At 36.3% G+C, this 25,177-nt stretch overlaps 1 protein-coding gene across 8 annotated transcripts in view; it reads right to left on the reverse strand.

Moving 5' to 3' along the window:
- Window positions 1-25,177, reverse strand: part of ATG4C (autophagy related 4C cysteine peptidase) — a 136,024-nt gene that overhangs the window by 67,259 nt on the left and 43,588 nt on the right. For all 8 annotated transcript variants that reach the window (XR_009565142.2, XR_009565140.2, XR_009565136.2 and 5 more), the window contains exons 4-8: window positions 15,524-15,757; window positions 13,064-13,394; window positions 11,145-11,215; window positions 5,074-5,210; window positions 622-700 (exon numbers count right to left, since the gene is read on the reverse strand). Coding sequence is in view for 1 of the 8 variants with exons in the window: in XM_030865807.3 (XP_030721667.1) it covers window positions 622-700; window positions 5,074-5,210; window positions 11,145-11,215; window positions 13,064-13,394; window positions 15,524-15,757 (852 nt within the window). In the remaining 7 variants the exon portion in view is untranslated. The remainder of the gene's footprint in view (window positions 1-621; window positions 701-5,073; window positions 5,211-11,144; window positions 11,216-13,063; window positions 13,395-15,523; window positions 15,758-25,177) is intronic.

Here is a 25,177-nt window from a genome sequence, read left to right on the forward strand (position 1 = left end):
ACCTTATTATTACACTGCTTACAATCCAATTTCTATGTAGAATAGCTGAAAAAAATCTGGGAGTAACAGCTTGCCAGACTGATATTCATTGACTGAAACATAGGTTTGCACAGGACAGATTAACTTTTGCATAATCAAATATGCTTGTATAAGCAGAATTTTTATAAAGTGATGAGACTGTCATTTAATTTTTGGTGATAAAATTACTTTCACAAACACACAATTATATTCTACAGTTTGCATATGAAAAATGTATTGCACTACATTATCCTGACAGGAAGAACATATTGCTTGTCATTTTATCATCAACTAGCACCACTAAAACTGGTAAAAGGTAAATATATAAATAGCAACTGCCAGAATGTGGCAGCAATGTCTTCTAAAGTTTAGTAAAACCAATAAATTATGCCTTGTTTATGCAATAACAGAAATTAAATATACATTTTACAGAATCCAATTATGTTGTGGACCAAATGACAAATGAACGGCTATGGTAGGACTGATGAATTTATAAGGTACTCATTTTGCTCCGTTAATCATCCTGTTTCTAGATGATCCTATATTAACTTTCCAACTTTTAAAAGAAAACAGAGAAGAAATATATTTTACTAAATCACTAACCTTGAAATCCAGCAAAGTAATATGACTGTTTAGGTTTGCCACCAACAATACCCACACAATATTCAAGGCTTAAAATACCCTGCCAAGATAAATTAATTCAGATTTAGAGTCAAGAGACAAATGATAATTATTCAAAACAACCAAATTTGTATTACTAATAGTAGCAGTAGTTCCCAAATTTTTCACCACCAGTTTTATTTTTATTACATTTTCCCCATGTTCTGAAATCCTTTTGTCCACCAAACTATCTTCCATTTTCTTTAAACCATTCAACAACATTAAACAATTATTATGTGCCAGTTATAGAGATAAACAACATTAACCATGGAAAGGCAATAAAAATGCCTGCCAAAGTAAAAACATTTGGCCTTTCAGTTAGCTGGTGCAGCCTTGCTGTGATCAATGTAGTATTTTCATCAGGCTTTTTGAAATGCTAGAAATAATTATTGGACATTGTCACTGTTTTCACTCAAACCTGAGTCTTAGAATCACAAACTAAAAACCATTTTTAATCAATGGCATTCATGACAAAATTTTTACGCTACTTCATTTGGAATAAATATAAAGACTAATGAAAACAATTTGATCCAAAGAAAATAATAATTATTACTGTATTTAAACTCAGTTTATTTTACTAATCATAAAATATCAGTGATACCTCAATAAATTGTTTAATATTTCCCTCAGCATCTATTCTAAGCAGAACTCTATTTAAGCTTGGCCAAGTAATTCTATACTTTTTTAAAAAACATGTCCATGGAGTGGAGTTAATTAAAAACATGTCCAGGGCTTCCCTGGTGGCTCAGTGGTTGGGGGTCCGCCTGCCAATGCAGGGGGTGCGGGTTCGTGCCCTGCCTGGTCTGGGAGGATCCCGCGTGCCGCGTAGCGGCTGGGCCCATGGGCCGTGGCCGCTGGGCCTGCGCGTCCGGAGCCTGTGCTCTGCAGCGGGAGAGGCCGCAGCGGTGAGAGGCCCACGTACCGCAAAAAAAAAAAAAAAAAAAAAAAAATGTCCAGTGGAATCAATCAATATCCTATCAATAGTTTCAACATTAATTTTAGCATATATTATGTTAGAAAACACTAGTAATTATAAAGAATGTTATAAAACCCCAAAGTATTAAACAATAAACTTTCCTTCTCTTAAGTGAGAGGATGTTTCAAAATCTAGAAGATACAAAAATAAAGACTGTATGAACAAATGTTTTTTTCCTTTAACAAGCAAACAAACCACAGTTTTGTTTAAACTTAATTATTTTCTTAAAAATAGTATGCGGTGGTTATTGAAAAAACACACACAGAAATTTCCCAAAGCCCCAACACTCAGCATTATTAACATTTAGGAGAATACCTTCTTGACATCTGTCTATATTACATATATTCACATACAGATTTATAAATACAATGTTATATATATGGCACCATACAACATATCCTATTGTAACTTTTGTCATTCATTATCTCATAAACATCTTTTCCTATCAATAAATATAGATCTATATTATAATATTTAATGGCTGTAAATTTTGTATATTTTCAGTCTTGTGAAAATATCATAGAGGTTTTTTTGGAAAGGAGAACTGCACTGAAGAAATTACAGAAACAGAGAAGGCATATAAAGTTAAAATTTTAGAGCTAACTAAAAAATAAATTAAGATGAAATTATACCAAAAAACTTGATAATAATAGTTATTATTATTCTATTGTTATTATCATTCTATTAACAGTTCTATTATTCTATTGCTTTCCCCCTAAATAAAAATCCTTAACTCAATTAGAGAGTGCCTTACTTTAATCTGAGGCAACCTGATCAGCTGAAATACAATGTTTCTGATACAGGGACCCATGAGGAAGTGAAAGTTCTAAGTCCCTCATAGCCAAGAAAAAAAAGAAAAAATACATATATGTATAGCAAGAATCATCACAGACTCTCTTCAGAAAAAGAATGATTTCAGGTAATGGAAGAAAGACTTTGGTTCTTGACACCTATATTTCCTTTTCAACAGATTAGAGCAGATTTAGCAATAAACACTTATAAGTAGATTAGGAGCTAAAATGCCATTACATATAAGAAGCTGTATCTTTGGAAACCTGAAACACTTTTCAGTTCCTAAAAAAGCTTTTTCACAGTTATCTAGTGGTGAGAATTGATTGAGCTGTATCCATGAAGCAATAAATAAGACTGAAGTAATCAGTCAAAAAGGAAAGTCCTAATTTGTCTTGCTGAAGAAAGAGAACATATTGGATTTTCCTCATTCCAGGTCCTTTTAAAAATAAATAAATAAGTAAACTTCCTGTGGTAAGAGCTGATAAAGCACCACACCAAATTTCTTTCTCCTCACAGAATGCAGCAGGAGATGGTAACCATCTCTGAAATACTGTGGAATTACCTCAATCAATACATTTTAAAACTAGAATTGAATGGTGAATTTTAGAGAGTATAATGCACAATGGTTTGGCAGGAAAAAATACAGCTGCTGACAAAGGAGGAGGAGGAAGAAGTGTAGTGGGGGGCAGTGGGCGGGGCAGTGATGGAGGTACAGGAGGAGGTGGAGAAGGAGGAGAAGAAAAGGGAGCAGAAATGGAAGAGAAAGATTACTTTTCTTTTAGGGCTATTAGACACACTATTTTTTCACTGCTAACTGAATGACTCCTTACATGCTCTCCTTTTGGCTTCTGACCCAACCACGCCCTGACCAAGCACAACATAACACTACTTCACTCAGCCATTTCAGCCATTTTTACCTGAGAGTTGAAAATTTTAAATGTATTAGTAGTCACTACTCTAAAAGGGGACTGTAGCATAAATTAAATAAGTAGAAGCTCAAAGAAATGTTACATTTCAGAAAGTCCATATTTTAGAGGAAAATATGAAAAACAACATAAATTCTGGTCTCTGTCACCAGTTTGTTATCCGAATTTGAACATATCACTTAACTTCTGTCATTTCTGTTTTATAAAGACAATCCAGTTTCTAGCTAGTATGAGGGTAAAATGAGATAAATCTGTATTAAAAGTGTTATACAAATATGAGCGTTAACAAATATTTGCTGAGCAGCTCCTATATGCTAGGTACTAAGGATCACTTTAACAGCTAACCATGGTTTGTTTCACTACAATGTAGACTCCAATGAATCACTCATCTGATAACTTTTATCAATACCACCAAACAGCAAAGCTCTCAGCTAGATGAAGCATGCCTCAAAGCTATCTGCAGTCCATTTCACCAGGAGTGGGGGTTTGGCAAAAGAGTCAGTTCCGAGACTGCCTCAATTTCTGATCTTCTCATGGTAGTAGAGAAGGCAGGGGAATTCATTTCAGATTTGGTTACAACCAACAGAGACATGACAACATGCGTGAAGTCTCGAAACCCTCCGTGGATCCACTAGATGAAATGGTTCATATCTTCTCACATTCCACCAATAATTCTACTAAAGAGTCCACATGTTAGAAATCAAAACCTCACTTTTATCTAGGATATGTATATGTTATTGGTTATAGTACTGGTATTATTAGTAACAAGTATGCCTGCAACAGTTTAGTAACGATTAGGAAAAGCCAATATACCAGCTAGAAGACTTCCATATACCACATATTGAAAATAACTGCTCTAAGTTTTTAGAATTGGTACAATCTAGAGTGAGGATACATGTTCTACCTATATACATAGGGACCACAATATGGGGTTAGTGCTTCATGTGGTGAACAAATCTAAACTTTATTTCAAGATTACTATATGCCATAACACTCCATTCAAAGAGGAATTCTATCTCTGCTCTTGATCTTATTAAAACTATGAAAAGAATATAAATACTATACTCTCAACTAGAAACTAAGTATTTCAAAAGTTAAAGTTTTGTGACAAGATAACCTAATTAGACAGGTTCTTTTGGAGAAAAGAATTATGTGTTCTGAAATAGAACAGATTTTTAACTGGTTAATATGAAGAAAACAAAGTTGGAAGCTCCCCATACTATCTTCATCATTTCGTTCTATATAAATAAGTATTCTACCTACTGATGGACCTTATAGAAGCACAGGAAACAAACTAAGAGATAATGCAGCAGCAATAAAAAAAAACTCATTTTGTTTCAATAATTACCTAGATATAGTTTAATGTGGGTTTTATGAATAAACAAAGGTACGTACTTTAAAAAAATCACAAATAAGGATGATGGGAACTGTAGACATATTTCAGACTATGATTATTGCTGCACTGTATCCCCCTGATGAGCTACAAAGATTAAAAGCCTTTTTATTTTGTCATAGAACACCTTACTCTTCAAATCACATCTGATCTTGTGATACTGAAATTTAAGATCTCTAATGTCAAACTTTACAATCTACAACTATAAAATCATCACTACCCATTTCATAGAAAAAAGATTGCAAACCTTCTCTATTTTTCATATCAGCCAGCATTGCCTTCAAAAAATTTTAGCTCTTATTTCATACCTTTACAAAATCTAAATAGTCGGCATTGGTTCTTTCTCCACCAAGTCTAACAGGAACTAGAATAATAACAGCTTTGTCATCTGTATTATCAGAGGCCATGGAAGTGCACTGTTTATCAATTACATCAGAACTGTAAACTGAGAAAAACACAATTAATATGTATTAAATTTTATAAAAATGATTTTCAGAAACATTTGTACCCTAATTTCCCCCCCACAATGGCCAGTCATATGATCTCTGACATCACTAACCAGGTCTCAATGAGTTAAAAAATACCTACCTCATTTATGCATTCAATAGATATTTATCAAATAACTACTATATGGCACTGGGTCCTCAGCAGTGAGCAAAATGGAGAAAAACCCCTGCCCTCACAAGGCATACCATCTAACAGGGAAGTAGACAATAAATAAGTAAAACATAATATATGTCAGATGATGATAGGTGCTTTCAAGAAAAACAAGGGAGAAAAAGATGGATAAGAAATGTAGAGAAGGGGTGCAATTTAAAATAAGGTGGTAGGGAAGTCAAGACTTAAAGAAAGAAAGAAACCAAGAAATGCAGATACCTGGGGGGAAGAGATTCCACATAGAAAGATCAGCAAGTGCAAATGTCTTAAAGCAGAAGCATTGCCAGCTTGTTCCAGGAACAAGAGAGCAGTGCCTCTGCAGGGAAGTGAGCAAGGAGTACAATAGTAGAAAATGAGGTTAGGAGATAAAGTTACAGATGGGGAGAGAACGAAGACAGATTGTGGGAAATCTTAAAAGCCGTTAATAAAGAATTCAGTCTTTACTTTGAGTGACATGGGAAGCCGCTGAAGAGTTTTTTAGGAAAAGAATGTCCTGCTCTGATTTATACTTTACCAGTCTGGTTCCTGTGTTAACAGACTGCAGAGGGCAAGGGCTGAAGCATAGAGAAGTTAGAAAGCCACTGCAGGAACCCAGCAAGAGATGATGGTGGTTTGAACAAAGGCAGTATTGTCAAGATATGGAACGGTCATGGGATGATCATGTGCAGGTGGTGAAAACTGATCAGTTGAAAATGAAGAACTCCTTAATACATTAAATGTAAGATGTGAGAGGAAAAAAGGAGTCATAGATGATTTGAGTGGTTTTCATATAAGCAAACAGAGTAGGCGGGCTGCCATTTACAAAGACATAGAAGACTGTAGGAAGGGAAAATATAGAAAGGAGGAGTGGGAATTCAGTTTCAGACATGCCAACTTTGAGATATCTATTAGACATGCAACCAGGGAGGATAAGTAGGCAGGTAAGGACATAAAAGCCTGCATTTGGGGACAGGTCTGGGATGGAGCTATAAATTTGGGAATTGACAGGACCCAGACGGTACTGTAAAGCTATGAGACTGGGTAAATCCAAATCTGTATACACAGAAAAAAAAGTTGAGATCTAAAGACGTAGCACAACACACCAAGTACTTTAGAGATAGGGGGATAAGGAAGAATCCATACAGGAGACCGTGAAGGAGCAGACACCTGGTAAAAGGAAAACCTGAAGAGTAGCGCTCTGGAAACTAAGTAAACAAAACGTTACAAGGAGTGGGGGAGAAGTCAACAGTGTCAAATGCTGCTGACAGATTGTGAGGAAAAGACTGAGAAGTGACAACTGGATTTAGTGAGATTAAATTATTGACAAGAGTAGTTTTGGTAGAGTGATGGGTATGAGAGCCTAAGTGGATAGTTCAAGAGAAAATGGGTGGAGTTGGTAGAAGCAAATACAGACAAAACTTTATTTTGTTTTCTTCAACAAAAAAAATAGTTTTATTCAAAACTTACTTTACACCCATACTCCCTGTCAGCAAACTCTTTTACTCTTCCACAGTTAGCTGATTAACAAATTCTGCCACTGCTGTCTCAGTTCTTCCCTAAATTCCAAATTGAGATTATGAGCTGTCATAGTCTCCTGTTCACCTGCTTCCCTATCCCCCATAGTCAGTCTAAACCGAAGCCACAAAAATGGAAAAACAGTTCTTTCCATGTTTCAATTCTGTCATCTTATTTTTGCTAAACTACTCAGTAAAGCCTTCTAATTATAAACCTTTAAATTCTCTCACTTTTCTGAGGCAGTGCACACATGACCATCCCTATCTTCCACTTTCCACTAGCAATAGTATTTCCACTAGCATATACAACAAGTTCTTCCTTATCAAATGCTTCTTATCCTTCAGTCTAATTCAACACACAGTGATTGACGGCCAACTATTTATTGAAGTTTTCTATGCCAGAGAAATATAAAAGCAAATAAGATCCTTACTTCACAGTGTCTGGCTCAATTGTTTTGGTATTTTTCCTCCACTTTCAACATATGTAAGGGCTATGAAATAATCCAATTCCATAACACAGGCTCACTACAGCAGTGATTGCCAACCAAATGGTTCTGGTACCTTTCCCCTACCCCTGTTACCTTAATAATCATTGATCTACCAAGGAGATACAGATAAGCACAAGGTGATATTAAAAGTGAATTAAAAGCACAATATTTAATAGAGGTATTTCCAAAATGTTACAGAACACAGAATAATAAACTAATTCTAGCTGATGGGAGTTGGTAAAGGCTTCACCAAAGGTGTACCTTCGAGCGTGTTCATAAAGAATGAGTAAGAGTTAACAAAAGGCATTTTAACAATAAGGGGCATTCTAAGCAGAGGCAATAATATCAGCAAAGACATGGAAAAAAGATAATGATAGTATGCCCAAGGAATGGCTTGCAGGTTGATGGTTCTTTGGTGTATCAGCATGGAAGACAGTGTTGAGAGGTGATGCTGGAAATGTAGGTCAAGACAAATGGTGAAGAACTTCATGTGCTTTACATGCTACAATAACTTGAGACTAGAGTTAACAGACGGTCATTGGTTTTAAATTAAGGGACACGATCAATTTCTTTTGATCAGATGAATGAGAAAAAGAAAAGAAAGGGAAATCAAGTTAAAGTCCAAGTTCGAGATAAGGGTCTGATCTAAATCAATGAGAGTGAAGAAGAGAGAACAGATTTCAGATGCATCTTTTTAAGTATAATTTGTTAAGCTTTGGTTGACTAGATATAAGCAACGAAAAAAGAGTCAAGAATAAGTACACACGCATGTGGACATGATACTATTAGTGAAGAGAATATAGAAAGCAAGAAAGGAGTGGTGTAGAGGGGAATGACAGGTTTAATCTTAAACACGCTGAATTTGAAGTGTTTGTAGAACATCCAGATGGAAATATTTGAAGGACAGCAGAAAATACGAGTTACCTCATATTAACACAAGTAGCACTAGAAATGCAGTTTTAGAAGTCCTAATATATAGAGCACAGTCTTAACTACTTAAAGGCATGGAAAAATATGCAATCACAAAGGAAGAGAATACAGAATGAGAGGAAGAGAAAATGAATAGAAAGTGAAGCTTTTAAAAACACTAATGAAGATGGTGTTTGTTTTTAAAAACACTAATGAAGATGTGTGGAGGGGAATTATTAATAGACTCTGGCTTCACCTAGTTCCTAACCTCACAATCTATCAAAATGCACTACAGTAATATAAACTCTCCCTTTAGAATTTTAAACGTCAGTGTTCAAAATTTTAAGATCTACTTCAAATTACACAAACCACTTAGATATTGAGTAGCTTTGTGTTCTTTAATTAACTAACAATACGTAACGCATAAGACCAAGGCTGATTGATATCAATAAAAGCACAAAAGGCAAATTCATAAATTATTTAATGATTAATTGTTTAAGCACATCCTCTGGCTTAATTAGAACTCTTAACACAGTACATTTTACTTGTAAGATTTCCTACCTGATAAACAAATACAGTACCTGCAAAATTCACACACTCATCTGAAAACTTAAAACTTTCATGTTCATATGGCTATAATCATGGCTTATCAGTCTTTCTTAAAAATCCAATTAACCTTAACAAAAGGCCGAACAAAATAAATGTGTATTTGGTAACGATTATATCCACACTATAAACACTAGTCAGTCACCAGGGTAATCTCAAGCATTTTGTAAATACCCTTATATTAAACATAACTGAAGTATATTTAACTTTCCCCAAACATTAACATATTTTATCCTCTTAACAGTATTTCAGTAAAAAATAAACAACATGAGGTGGTTTACTCTGAAGGCACTTTTATTTTATTAGGAAATTAAGGTCACTATTTTATCCCCAATAGAGTTTCAAAATTACTATAGATACTGGTCATTAAACAGAATACCCATAACAATAAAACAAAGCAACATTCTGGACAATAGCTGCATCATGATCAGATGATTTACTGAAGGACTAGTGAGAAACAAATCAAACAGAGAATTTTCCTTCCTTGAAACACATCCCCAATGAGATGAGACATGGCAGACATGCACCCCAAGTATATACCTATGTTAAATTTTCCCACCTATCTTTTTTAAGTAGTCATTTTAAATATTGAAAATTTCCTTAAGAATTTATTTTAATATTGCAACTAATAATTCATAGTATATATTCAATCAAGAAATATTTAATCAGTGCCTATACAGGGTGCAATGTAGGAACAAAAATGTGTAAAACATGGTCTCTACTTTCATCATTTACAGTATAATTGGGATAAGCTATAAGCTAAATACTTATGAAAAATCTAATTATAAATGGTATTGGGAAAACTGGACAGCCGCATGCAAAAGAATAAAATTGGACCACTATCTTATACCATACACAATAATTAAATCAAAATCGATCATCAAAGATTTGAACACAAGACCTGAACTGAAACCACAAACTCCTAGAAGAAAACAGGCGGAAAGCTCCTTGACATTGGTCTTGGTGATAATTTTTTCAATTTGACACCACAAGGCAACATAAGCAAAAATAAACAAATGAGAATACATCAAACTAAAAAGCTTCTGTACAGCAAAGGAAACCATCAACAAAATAGAAAGGTAACTTACCAAATAGAAGAAAATATTTGCAATCATATATCTGATAAGGGGTTAATATCCAAACTATACAAAGATCTCACATAATTCAACATCAAAAAAACAAATAATCCAATTTAAAAAATGGGCAGAAGATCTGAAGAGACATTTTTCCAAAGAAGCCATACAAATGGCCAACAGGTACATGAAAAGGTGCTCAACATCACTAATCATCAGAGAAATGCAAATCAAACCACGAGATATCATCTCACACCTGTTAGAATGGTTACTATCAAATAGACAAGAAACAACAAATGTTGTTGAAGATATGGAGCAAAGGGAACCCTTGTGCACTGTTGTTGAGAATGTAAGTTGGTGCAACCACTAAGGAAAACAGTACAGTGGTTCCTCAAAAAATTAAAAATAGAACTACAATGTGATCCAGCAATTCAACTTCTGGGTATTTATCTGAAGAAAACGAAACCACTATCTCAAAAAGATAAATGCACCCCTTTAATCACTGCAGCATTATTTATAATAGCCAAAATATGGAAACAACCTAAGTGCCCATCAATGGATAATGGATAAAGAAAATGTGGTACGTATATACAGTGGAATATTATTTAACCATAAAAAAGAATGAAATCTTGCCATCTCTGACAACATGGATAGACCCTGAGGGCGTTATGCTAAGTGAAATAAGTCAGACAGAGAAAGACACATACTGTATGATCTCACTTATATGTGGACTCTAAAAAGCAGAACAAAATGAATAAACAAAACACCAAGCTCACAGATACACAGAACAGACTGATGACTGGCAGAAGTGGGATGGGTGGACACAATGGGTGAAGGGCGTGAAAACTGCCAGCTATAAGATAAATAAGTCATAAGGATATAACGTACAGCATGGGGATGGGCACTATAGTTAATAATACTGTATTGTATATCTGAAAGTTCTCATCACAAGAAAAAAAATTTTCTAACTATGTATGGTGACGGATGCTAACTAGACTAATTATGGTGATCATTCACAATATATACAAATATTGAATCATTATGTTATACATCTGAAACTAATATAATGTTATATATCAATTATACCTAAATTTTTAAAAAGGTCTGACCAAATAAATGGATAAAAAGTAGAATTATATAATACATTCCTCACCTGTACAGTCTTGCGCAACATAAATAGTTATTCCTTGTAAATCTGGGTGTCTTGCTTCTTCAACTGCTTTTCTAAGAAAATAACAAGCATTATCCTTTAAAATCCTAACTAACATTTCCAGTTAATAACAAACGATTTAATTTAAGGGAAAAGAAAGCCATCATTTTCTTGACTTTCCTATTTACCCTATAGTGTCTGCTTTCAAAACTATCATCTGAATGGTATCAAAAATCAAGTGAATTTTTTCAAAGTAGAATATTACACTAAATTACTCAAAAAACATTAAAACATAAGTTTAAAAAACATATTTTAAAATTCTTGGGTACAAAGGTGTGAACCCCACCCTGCCCCCCAAAAAAGAATTTCTCTCAAACTCACCTGGCTATATTAAATGTTTTCTACCCAGTGGTATTACAATATGCTTCAAGGTTTACTTCATATTAACTTACATTACTGACTAGCAAAGTATGATTGTCCTCTGGTACAGTTATGAAAGATTTTTTCTTTTCTTTAAACAATAGCATGACTTTTTTCCTTCATTCAAAAACCTACATGACCTGAACAAATGAATTTCCCACTTTCAAGTCTTAGAATTCTATAAGTAAAACTGCAAATTGAAAAATATTTCCAAGTGGGTATAATATTCTCAGTGGTGCACATGAAGTGAAAAAAAATCACAACAATATATGTAAAAGGAAATTACACAAATTATGGAAAAATACTTTTATTTAACTGTATCTTTATAATTTTTTAACTTAACATGCCTTATTATGCATGTTTGTATGTGCTAATATAAAAGAGGGATGGGGAAACTATGGCCCATAGTCCAAGCATGACCTGTGGCCTGTTTTTGTACAGCCTGCAAGCTAAGAATGGTTTTTACAGTTTTCAACGACTGTAAAACAAAAAAAGAAAAAAAGAGCAAAATGAGCAATAGAGCCCTTATATAGCCTGCAAAGCCTAAACTATTTACCATTAGGCCTTTTACAGAAAAAGTGTTCTGATCCCTGGGATACAGAACATAACATCTTGAAGAGTAGAAACCATGCTTTTATGATTATGTTTTTATGTATGTCATACCAAGCTGGACTTGACATTATTAACAATCCATTTAATAATATTAGGCAACTACTTTTTCAACTATAAGCATCTGACCTATAAAATATAAAAGCCTGTTAATAAGCAAAAAAAACATTTGTACTAATTTGGATTTTGTATATTATTCTAAATAGACTAAATTTACTATAACATGCTGTACTTGGATGACAATATTAATGATTCAGTTAATAATAATAGTGGGACACAATAAATATGACAACTTTTTAAAAAACTTAAGTAGCATCCAAATAATTGGCACATAAAAAGCTGAGGTATAGTGAAATCTGACTTTCGACTTTTTTCTAACTACTCTGAATGTCACAGACAGTTTATTTTACTATGATATAATTATAATATTAATAGTCCCATACATTTACAATTCACAAGAATTTGATGTGTGAAAAGAAATGCTGAAAACATCAATTTTAGCTCTTGACATTTCATTACACTATCAGTACATTACAGCCCCCAGATTACACTATTAAAAAAAAAAACTATAATGTTATTATGCATGTTCCAAGGTTGAAAGAGTTGTTAGTTTTTAGAACATTTCAATAAGGTAGTCTAATGAAAACCTGGTTAGAAAGAGACCTTGGATATCTATACCTATGAGCAAAAGAAGAAAAATTTGTCAGTAGATAAATGTAACTAGAGACACAATATGTCTTGTTTTTTCCCTAACAGTAAATGAAAGCTACTTTATGAATATTCTCATACAGTTAGACTTTACAAGTTCCAATAATATATATACACTGCAAAAATCACTATCTCTGAGCCTGAGGACCTCTGTCACAAGATGAAAGATTTTAAAACAATTTTACCTTAAAATGTGAGCAACCACAGCTGGTCCATACCAATCTCCAGCTTTTTTCCCAGACTTCTTTCCATATTCTATTAGTTGATGTAAACCAAAGAGAGCCAAGGGGGAATCACCAAACCAAGAGATGATTTTCCTGTGATAAATTTCATTTTGCATTTCACGATCATCAGAATATCTCCCGATTGTTTCCTTCAGAGAAATTGTTGGGGTTTTGAGTTCTCTTTCCGCTGAAAGCGATGCTTCGAATGATGCAGTAAATTTTTTTACAGTGTTGGAAGTCCATGATTCAGAGTCTGAATTTTCAATGTTCAAAGCATCAGGCCAGGTCCAAGCTATAGCAGTTCCAAAGCAAGGTGTTCAGATCTTTTAAATAGTTAGACGTTAACAATTCTACTAAAATAAGCATGTAGCATTTAAAGTCCTATGGGTTACTAAACTAAAATAGCAAAGTCAGAAATAGGCAAATTTATAGTGATAGAAAGTAGATTAATGGTTGCTATTGGGAATGACTGCTAATGGGTATGAGGTTTCTTTGGGGGAAGATGAAAATCCTAAAATTAGATTATGGGGATAATTGTAGAACTCTGTAAATAAACTAAAAACCACTGAATTGTTGTTCACTTTAAATGAGTGAAATTATGGTATGTTGATTATATCTAAATAAAGTTGTGTAAAAAAAATAATAAACGTACAAGCAGAGGAAACATGCCAATATACCAATGATGTTTACTTTTGAGTTGAAATATTATTCTCCGGACTTTTCTGTAGTTTCTAAAATTTTTTGAATGGGGATATATTACATATAATCAGGAAAAAATTACCGTAATGAAAGAGAAAAAATAGTAAACTTAGGTACAAATGGACAATTCTGGAATATGTTTTTCTTTCTTTTCTTTTTTTTTTTTTTGCGGTACGTGGGCCTCTCACTGTTGTGGCCTCTCCCGTTGCAGAGCACAGGCTCCGGACGCGCAGGCTCAGCGGCCACGGCTCACGGGCCTAGCTGCTCCGCGGCATGTGGGATCTTCCCGGACCGGGGCACGAACCCATGTCCCCTGCATCGGCAGGCAGACTCTCAACCACTGTGCCACCAGGGAAGCCCCCTTCTTTTCTTTTTTTTGACAGTGTTAAGGTGGAATAAAGACTTTTGTATTCCATTACCAGTACTGCTCACCAGACATCCAGTCTTGACTACCCAAAGGCACAATAAACATATTCAACTAACAATCATAGTATTTATGAGAGTTTAACTTCAGAAAGTGGATTTTGTTTTGGTTATACGTTAAAATAGAAGTTTGACCTGGAAGTTTAATATTTCTTTACAAGGTGCTTTTTTTCTCATACAGTCTTTCAAAATAACTTTATTATTTAGGGAGTAACATCAATTCTCTAGTAAATGAAGTTAATAAATGAAGTCATTAGAGATCAAAGATCCCCCCCCAAATCAATTATATCACTACCTCACTGTTTTCAATAACACAACAGTCCCCAAACATTCATATAATTTCAAGCTAACAAAATGAGTCACAGATTCAGAGACCTAGTCAGAAGTGTGAAAAGTATTCCAATTCTTATCCATGATTGCATGAGACTATAAATAAATCATCCCAGAAAAAGCTGAAAAATTCCTTTTCCTTGCAATATCCACACTGCTCTTGAATAAACATTCTCTCCAAATGATCTCATCAATAATCCCTACAGAAAGGTTATTAAATATTTGCCATGCATTGCAGAAAATTGTCTGACACTTAAAAAAATATAACGACAGTAATAACCAGATATGATAGCCTAAAATGGTAAACTAAAATCCTCCTACAAATGTACACATTATATAAAAATGAACTAACAGAACTGGTAAGAAAGGTGGCACATTGGAAAACATAGATATATGTAAGTTAGTATCAATGACATTTCTGAGAGTCTAAAAGTCTAAGCATGATGACCTTATTAAGAAAATGCCCTAATCAATTTAACTGATTATAATCACATTTATAAAGATAAAAATAATTTTAAAGCATAAAACTGTAAAATTTCTTAAGATTTAAATAATGTAAAAACATTAACTGCTCAATAATTTTCTGCTCAAAGTCACTGCTGTTGACCTGCCCAGAATTTACTGAACTGGAGATAATCTAGAGTTCAATCAAAAAGAACTAAATGATAACAGCAACAAAAAATCCAAAGACTACTAAAATTTGAACTTAATTAATTCACAGTGGCAGTCATGAATAATACTTATGTTTAACCTGTATGTTTGAAACATAATAATACTTATGTTTAACCTGTATGTTTGAAATGGCCCAGTCCAACAAAGATGTTACATGGTAGATTAGTTACAACTTTAGAAGACATAGGGGACTCAGGAAATTAACACCAGGGAATTTTATTCAGTTTGCAAGCTAGAGTTCAAATTTAAAAAACAGTAACAATAACAAACCCCCCTAAAACCAGAGATTTGATTTACCTCTACCAAGGAAGTGTAGTACGAGTCCTTGAGCCAACAGCATCTGGCCAGTTCTTAGTGTACAGCCCCAACCACAGTCCGTTGTCAAAGCTGAGCCTTCTATTGGAGGAAACTCTTCCCTGTAGGTAAGCCATATTCTTGAAATGAAGTCTTTACGAAATTCTTCTACACTTCCCGCAATCACATGATCTTCTATTGTACATCCTGAGCTTACAGGTAACAGTTCATTTTCATCTACAAAATAAAAATATAAACTATACTCTAAATAAATGCAAAGAGATGTCAATAATGGTACTATATTCCCATTACTCTCGATATGGAGCACAGCACAATCTTTCTAATTCTTTTTTTTCAATTAAAATGAAGATAAGTCTCATATTCTGCCTATTCAGGCTGTTATGAAAATCAAATGAGAATGAATGCTGAAATGTTCTGTATACTCTGGTGCTAACTAATATAAGGTATTATCAGTACTACTGTTGTTAATAATAATACCCTATGTTCCGAATATAATCAACTCTCTTATGAGGATGTAATATAAAAATATATTTTCTTATTGCCTCATTTGGCTCAGGATATAGATATTAGTGCTCTCTAAAATGAGATTTGCAAATAAAATATCGTGATTTGTCAATATGTAAAAATGTATGTAATCACATAACTAGTTCTTAAAATCAAATAAAATGTGCACATTGTATTTATTGTCATGAATATTTATACTCAAATTATAAAATCAAAACTAACAAGCTAAACAGTAAGAATATAAAATTCTTAAATATATTCGTATCCTTTCATGTTGAAGTATATACTTTTTTAAATTGTTGTGGCCCACATATGTCATTTTTAAAGACTTTTCCAAATTGATTATCTCCTATGCAATTTCTATGTGAAAACTATGGTCACTATTTGCCCAATAATTTACAAAAGACTAGTGCTCAAAAGGAACTAACATTTCTTGATTCTTCCAGACAGAAAGTCTTAGTCATCTTTTCAACCTCAGCATGAAGCACAGTGCCTAGCACAAATAGATCCTAATAAATGTAGGCTGGTTTGGGTGGGTGGATGCATAGGGAGATAAATCTGCCCATAACTCTCAATTCCAAGGAGTTTAATTTCTAATGCCCTTCTAAAGGATGTTAAAGCAGTTTTATCATGCTTTTATTCCTCATCTTTCCTGCACCTATCCCTTTTCAAGCTCATTCTGAAAAAAATTACAATCACCCAAACTTCGTAATATTCAGCTTAATGGAGCTAAGTTGTAGCATATAGTGTCAGTGGTAATTAAAAGAATACATGCCAGGGAGACGTTCAAGATGGCGGAGGAGTAAGATGTGGAGATCACCTTCCTCCCCACAAATACATCAAAAATACATCTACATGTGGAACAACTCCTACAGAACACCTATTGAACGCTGGCAGAAGACCTCAGACTTCCCAAAAGGCAAGAAAATCCCCACGTACCTGGGAAGGGCAAAAGAAAAAAGAAAACACAGAGACAAAAGAATAGGGACAGGACCTGCCCCTCTGGGAGGGAGCTGTGAAGGAGGAAAGGTTTCCCCACACTAGGAAGCCCCTTCACTGGTGGAGACGGTGGTGGTGGGGGGGTGACGTTGGGGGAAGCTTCAGAGCCATGGAGGAGAGCGCAGCAACAGGGGTGCAGAGGTCAAAGTGGAGAGATTCCCTCACAGAGGATCACTGCCGACCAGCAGTCACCAGCCCGAGAGGTTTGTCTGCTCAACCACCGGGGCAGGTGGAGGCTGGGAGCTGAGGCTCGGGCTTCGGTTGGATCCCAGGGAGAGGACTGGGGTTGGCTGCGAGAAGACAGCCTGAAGGGGGCCAGTGCACCACAGCTAGCTGGGAGGGAGTCCAGGAAAAAGTCTGGACCTGCTGAAGAGACAAGAGACCATTGTTTCGGGGTGCATGAGGAGAGAGGACTCCTTTCCTCTGTGCCCACAGAAGGCAAAGTACCACCTAAGTGAGCTCCAGAGATGGGAGCAAGCTGCGGCTATCAGCTTGGACCCCAGAGATGGGCACGGAATGCTAACGCTGTCGCCGCTGCCACCAAAAATCCTGTGTGCAAGCACAGGTCACTACCCACGCCCCCCCCCACCGGGAGCCTGTGCAGCCAGCCACTGCCAGGGTCCCAAGATCCAAGGACAACTTCCCAGGGAGAACACACAGTGTGCCTCAGGCTGTTGCAATGTCATGCCAGCCTGTGCCGCCGCAGGCTCGCCCCGCATTCCAATTATGACTATTGTACCCTCTTTCTCCCTGGCCTGAGTGAGCAAGAGACCCCTTATCAGTCACTGCTTTAACCCCCTCTTGTCTGGGCAGGGAACAGATGCTTGAGGGTGACATACACACAGAGGTGGGGACAAAACCACAGCTGAACCCCAGAAGCTGTGCGAACAAAGAAGAGAAAGGGAAATTTCTCTGTGCAGCCTCAGGAGCAGCAGATTAAATCCCCACAATCAAGCAGAAGAACCCTGCATCTGTGAAATACCTGAATAGATAACGAATGTTCTCAAATTGAGGCAGTGGACTTTGGGAGCAACTGTAGACTTGGTGTTTGCTTTCTGCGTCTGATTTGTTTCTGGTTTTTACGTTTCTCTCAGTTTAGTTTTTAGTGCTTGTTATCATTGGTTAATTCGTTTATTGGTTTAGTTGCTCTCTTCTTTTTTAAATTTCTTATTTATTGATTTTCCCCCCCTTGTTTCCCTTTTTGTGAGTGTGTGTGCATATGTTTCATTGTGTGGTTTTGTCTGTTTAGGTTTGCTTTTACCATTTGTCCTAGGGTTCTGACTGTTCTTTGTTAATTATTATTTTTTTTTTCTTTTTCTTTTTTTTTTTTTAACAGCTGTGTTGGGTCTTCGTTTCTATGCAAGGGCTTTCTATAGTTGCGGCAAGTGGGGGCCACTCTTCATCGTGGTGCACGGGCCTCTCACTATCGCAGCCTCTCTTGTTGCAGAGCACAGGCTCCAGACGCGCAGGCTCAGTAATTGTGGCTCATGGGCCCAGCTGCTCGGCGGCATGTGGGATCCTCCCAGACCAGGGCTCGAACCCTTGTCCCCTGCATCAGCAGGCAGACTTCCAACCACTGAGCCACCAAGGAAGCCCCTATTATTTCTTTTTATAGAGTGTGTGTGTGTGTGTGTGCGCGCGTTACTTTGTGTGATTTTGTCTAGTTTTGCTTTTACCATTTGGTTTGGGATTCTATCTGGTTTCTTCCCCCCCCCCTTTTTTTTCTTCCTTTTCTTCCGAGCCATGGGGCTGGCAGGGTCTTGGTGCTCCGGCCGGATGTCAGGCCTGAGCCTTCAAGGTGGGAGAGCCAAGTCCACAACACTGGACCACCAGAGACCTCCCAGCCCCACGTAATATCAATTGGTGAGAGCTCTCCGTCTCAACGCTAAGACCCAGATCTACCCAATGGCCAGCAAACTCCAGTGCTGGACACCCCATGCCAAACAACTAGTAAGACAAAAAAACAACCAAACGCATAAGCATAAGGGCTGCCTAAACTCATACTAAGTTCACAGACATGCCAAAACACACCACCAGACACAGCCCTGCCCACCAGAAGATCCAGGCCCACCTACCAGAACCCAGGCACCAGTCCCCTCCACCAGGAAGCTTACACAACACACTGAACCAACCTCACCCATTGGGGGCAGACACCAAAAACAAAAGGAACAAAGAACCCAAAGCGTGTGAAGAGGAGACCCCAAACACAGTAAGTTAAACAAAATGAGAAGACAGAAATATGCAGCAGATGAAGGAGCAAGGTAAAAACCCACCAGACCAAACAAATGAAGAGGAAACAGGCAGTCTAACTGAAAAAGAATTCAGAATAATGATAGTAAAGATGAGCCAAAATCTTGGATATAGAATGGAGAAAATATAAGAAACGTTTAACAAGGACGTAGAAGACCTAAAGAGCAAACAAACAGTGATGAACAACACAGTAAATGAAATTATAAATTCTCTAGAAGGAATCAATAGCAGAATACCTGAGGCAGAAGAACAGATAAGTGACCTGGAAGATAAAATAATGGAAATAACTGCCACAGAGCAGAATAAAGAAAAACAAATGAAAAGAATTGAGGACAGTCTCAGAGACTCTTGGGACAACATTAAATACACCAACACTTGAATTATAGGGCTCTCAGAAGAAGAAGACAAAAAGAAAGGGTCTGAGAAAATATTTGAAGAGATTATAGTTGAAAACTTCCCTAGCATGGGAATGGAAATAGGCAACCAAGTCCAGGAAGCACAGAGAGTCCCATACAGGATAAATACAAGGAAAAACACAGCAAGACATATATTAATCAAACTATCAAAAACTAAATACAAAGAAAAACTATTAAAAGCAGCAAGGAAAAAGCAACAAATAACATACAAGGGAATCCACATATGGTTAACAGCTGATATTTCACCAGAAACTCTGCAAGCAGAAGGGAGTGGCAGGACATATTTAAAGTGATGAAAGGGAAAAACCTACAACCAAGATTACTCTACCCTGCAAAGATCTCATTCAGATTCGATGGAGCAATTACAACCTTTACAGACAAGCAAAAGCTAAGAGAATTCAGCACCACCAAACCAGCTTGACAACAAACGGTAAAGGAACTTCTCTGGGCAGGAAACACAAGAGAAGGAAAAGACTTACAAAAACAAACTGAAAACAATTAAGAAAATGGTAACAGGAATATACATATAGATAAACGTAAATGTAAATGTACCTTAAATGTAAATGGACTAAATGCTCCAACCAAAAGACACAGACTGACTGAACAGATACAAAAACAAGACCAATATATATGCTGTCTACAAGAGACCCACTTCAGACCCAGGGACACATGCAGACTGAAAGTAAGGAGACATAAAAAGATATTCTATGCAAATGGAAATCAAAAGAAAGCTGGAGTAGCAATTCTCATATCAGACAAAATAGACTTTAAAATAAAGACTATTACAAGAGACAAAGAAGGACACTACATAATGATCAAGGGATCAGTCCAAGAAGAAGATATAACAATTGTAAATATTTATGCACCCAACATAGGAGCACCTCAGTACATAAGGCAACTGTTAAGAGCCATAAAAGAGGAAATTGACAGTAACACAATCACAGTAGGGGACTTTAACACCCCACTTTCACCAATGGACAGATCATCCAAAATGAAAATAAATAAGGGAACACAGCTTTAAATGATACATTAAACAGGATGGACTTCATTGATATTTATAGAACATTCCATCCAAAAACAACAGAATACACTTTCTTCTCAAGTGCTCATGGAACATTCTCCAGGATAGATCATATCTTGAGTCACAAATCAAGCCTTGGTAAATTTAAGAAAATTGAAATCATATCAAGTATCTTTTCCGACCACAACACTGAGACTAGATATCAATTACAGGAAAAAAATCTGTAAAATATACAAACACATGGAGGCTAAACAATACACTACTTAATAACCAAGAGATCACTGAAGAAATCAAAGAGAAAATCAAAAAATACCTAGAAACAAATGACAATGAAAACACGACGACCCAAAACCTATGGGATACAGCAAAAGCAGTTCTAAGAGCGAAGTTTATAGCAATACAATTCTACCTTAAGAAACAAGAAACATCTCAAATAAACAACCTAACCTTACACCTAAAGCAATTAGAGAAAGAACAAAAAAACCCCAAAGTTAGCAGAAGGAAAGGAATCATAAAGATCAGATCAGAAATAAGTGAAAACAAATGAAGGAAAAAATAGCAAAGATCAATGAAACTAAAACCTGGTTCTTTGAGAAGATAAACAAAATTGATAAACCATTAGCCAGACTCATCAAGAAAAAAGTGAGAAGACTCAAATCAATCCAATTAGAAATGAAAAAGGAGAAGTAACAATTGACACTGCAGAAACACAAAGGATCAGGAGAGATTACTACAAGCAACTACATGCCAATAAAATGGACAACCTGGAAGAAATGGACAAATTCTTAGAAAAGCACAACCTTCCCAGACTGAACCAGGAAGAAATAGAAAATATAAACAGACCAATCACAAGCACTGAAATTGAAACTGTGATTAAAAATGTTCCAACAAACAAAAGCCCAGGATCAGATGGCTTCACAGGTGAAATCTATCAAGCACTTAAAGAAGAGCTAACACCTATCCCTCTCAAGCTCTTCTAAAATATAGCAGAGGGAGGAACACTCCCAAATTCATTCTACAATGCCACCATCACCCTGATACCAAAACCAGACAAAGATGTCACAAAAAAAGAAAACTACAGGCCAATATCAATGATGAATATAGATGCAAAAATCTTCAACAAAATTCCAGCAAACAGAACCCAACAGCACATTAAAAGGATCATACACCATAATCAAGTGGGGTTTATCCCAGGAATGCAAGAATTCTTTAATATATGCAAATCAATCAATGTGATACACCATATTAACAAATTGAAGGATAAAAACCATATGATCATCTCAACAGATACAGAAAAAGCTTTTGAAAAAATTCAACACCCATTTATGATAAAAACTCTCCAGAAAGTGGGCATAGAGGGAAACTACCTCAACATAATAAAGGCCATACGTGACAAACCCACAGCCAACATCGTTCTCAATGGTGAAAAACTGAAAGCATTTCCTCTTAGATCAGGAAGAAGACAGGGTTGCCCATTCTCACTGCTATTATTCAACATAGTTTTATAAGTCTTAGGCACGGCAATCAGAGAAGAAAAAGAAATAAATGGAATCCAAATCAGAAAAGAAGAAGTAAAACTGTCACTGTTGGCAGATGACATGATACTATACATAGAGAACCCTAAAGATGCTATCAGAAAACTACTAGAGCTAATCAATGAATTTGGTAAAATTGCAGGATACAAAATTAATGCACAGAAATCTCTTGCATTCCTATACAGTAATGATGAAAAATCTGAAACAGAAATTAAGGAAACACTTCCAGTTACCATTGCAGCAAAAAGAATAAAATACCTAGGAATAAACCTAAGAAGACAAAAGACCTGTATGCAGAAAACTATAAGACACTGATGAAAGAAATTAAAGATGATACAAACAGATGGAGAGATATACCTTGTTCTGGGATTGGAAGAGTCAACATTGTGAAAAAGCCTATACTACCCAAAGCAATCTACAGATTCAGTGCAATCCCTATCAAACTGCCAATGGCATTTTTCACAGAACTAGAACAAAAAGTTTTACAATTTGTATGGAAACACAAAGACTCCGAATAGCCAAAGCAATCTTGAGAAAGAAAAATGGAGCTGGAGGAATCAGACTCCAGGGCTTCAGACTATACTACAAAGCTACAGTAATCAAGTTAATATGGTACTGGCACAAAAACAGATATATAGATCAATGGAACAGGATAGAAAGCCCATAGATAGACACACGCACATATGGTCACCTTATCTTTGATAAAGGAGGCAAAAGTATACAATGGAGAAAAGACAGCCTCTTCAATAAGTGGTGCTGGGAAAACTGGACAGCTACATGTAAAATAATTAAATTAGAACACTCCCTAACACCATACACAAGAATAAACTCAAAATGGATTAAAGACCTAAATGTAAGGCCAGACACTATCAAGCTCTTAGAGGAAAACATAGGCAGAACACTCTATGACATAAATTACAGCAAGATCCTTTTTGATCCACCTCCTAGAGAAATGTAAGTAAAAACAATAATAAACAAATGGGACCTAATGAAACTTAAAAGCTTTTGCACAGCAAAGGAAACTATAAACAAGACGAAAAGACCACCCTCAGAATGGGAGAAAATATTTGCAAATGAAGCAAAAGACAAAGGATTAATCTCCAAAATTTACAAGCAGTTCATACAGCTCAATATCAAAAAAACAAACAACCCAATCCAAAAATGGGCAGAAGACCTAAACAGACATTTCTCCAAAGAAGATATACAGATTGCCAACAGACACATGAAAGGATGCTCAACATCACTAATCATTAGAGAAATGCAAATCAAAACCACTATGTGGTATCACCTCACACCAGTCAGAATGCCCATCATCAAAAAAATCTACAAACAATAAATGCTGGAGAGGGTGTGCAGAAAAGGGAACCCTCCTAAACTGTTGGTGGGAATGTAAATTGATACAGCCACTATGGAGAACAGTATGGAGTTTCCTTAAAAAACTAAAATAGAACTTCCCTTTGACCCAGCAATCCCACTACTGGGAATATACCCTGAGAAAACCATAACTCAAAAAGAGTCATGTACCACAGTGTTCACTGCAGCTCTATTTACAATAGCCAGGACATGGAAGCAACCTAAATGTCCATCAACAGATGAATGGATAAAGGAGATGTGGCACATAGATACAATGGAATATTACTCAGCCATAAAAGGAAACTAAATTGAGTTTTTTGTAGTGAGGTGGATGGACCTAGAGTGTGTCATACAGAGTGAAGTTAGTCAGAAAGAGAAAAACAAATACCATATGCTAACACATATATATGGAATCTAAAAAAAAAAAAAAAAAAGGTTATGAAGAACCTGGGGCAGACAGGAATAAAGACGCAGACGTTGAAAATGGACTTGAGGACACGGGGAGGGGGAAAGGTAAGCTGGGATGACGTGAGAGAGTGGCATGGACTTATATATACTACCAAATGTAAAACAGATACCTAGTGGGAAGAAACCACATAGCACAAGGAGATCAGCTTGGTGTTTTGTGACCGCCTAGAGGGGTGGGATAGGGAGGGTGGGAGGCAGACGCAAGAGGGAGGAGATATGGGGATATATGTATATGTATAGCTGATTCACTTTGTTATACAGCAGAAACTAACACAACAATGTAAAGCAATTATAATCCAAGAAAGATGTGAAAAAAAATTTTTTTAATTATAAAAAAGGGCTTCCCTGGTGGCGCAGTGGTTGAGAGTCTGCCTGCTGATGCAGGGGACATGGGTTCATGCCCCAGTCCAGTAGGATCCTGCATGCTGCGGAGCGGCTGGGCCTGTGGGCCATGGCCGCTGGGCCTATGCGTCTGGAGCCTGTGCTCCGCAACGGGAGAGGCCACAACAGTGAGAGGCCCAAGTACCGCAAAAAAAAAAAAAAAAAAAGACGTGGTACATATATACAGTGGAATATTACTCAGCCATAAGAAGAAACAAAATTGAGTTATTTGTAGTGAGGTGGATGGACCTAAAGTGTGTCATACAGAGTGAAGTAAGTCAGAAAGAAAAAAACAAATACCATATGCTAACACATATGTATGGAATCTAAAGAAATGGTTCGGATGAACCTAGGGGCAGGACAGGAATAAAGACGCAGACTAAGAGAATGGACTTGAGGACATGGCGGATGAAGAGGGTAAGCCGGGATGAAGTGAGAGAGTGGCATTGACACATATACACTACCAAATGTAAAACAGATAGTGGGAAGCAGCTGCATAGCACAGGGAGATCAGCTTGGTACTTTGTGACCACCTAGAGGGGTGGGATAGGGAAGGTGGGAGCAAGGCACAAGAGGGAGGGGATATGGGGATATATGTATACATATAGCTGATTCCCTTTGCTATAGAGCAGAAACTAACACAACATTGTAAAGCAATTATATTCTAATAAAGATGTTAAGAAAAAAACCCCGAATACATGGCAAGCCT

This window comes from Globicephala melas, chromosome 1 (assembly GCF_963455315.2).
Source record: "Globicephala melas chromosome 1, mGloMel1.2, whole genome shotgun sequence".
Classification (NCBI taxonomy): Eukaryota; Metazoa; Chordata; class Mammalia; order Artiodactyla; family Delphinidae; genus Globicephala; species Globicephala melas.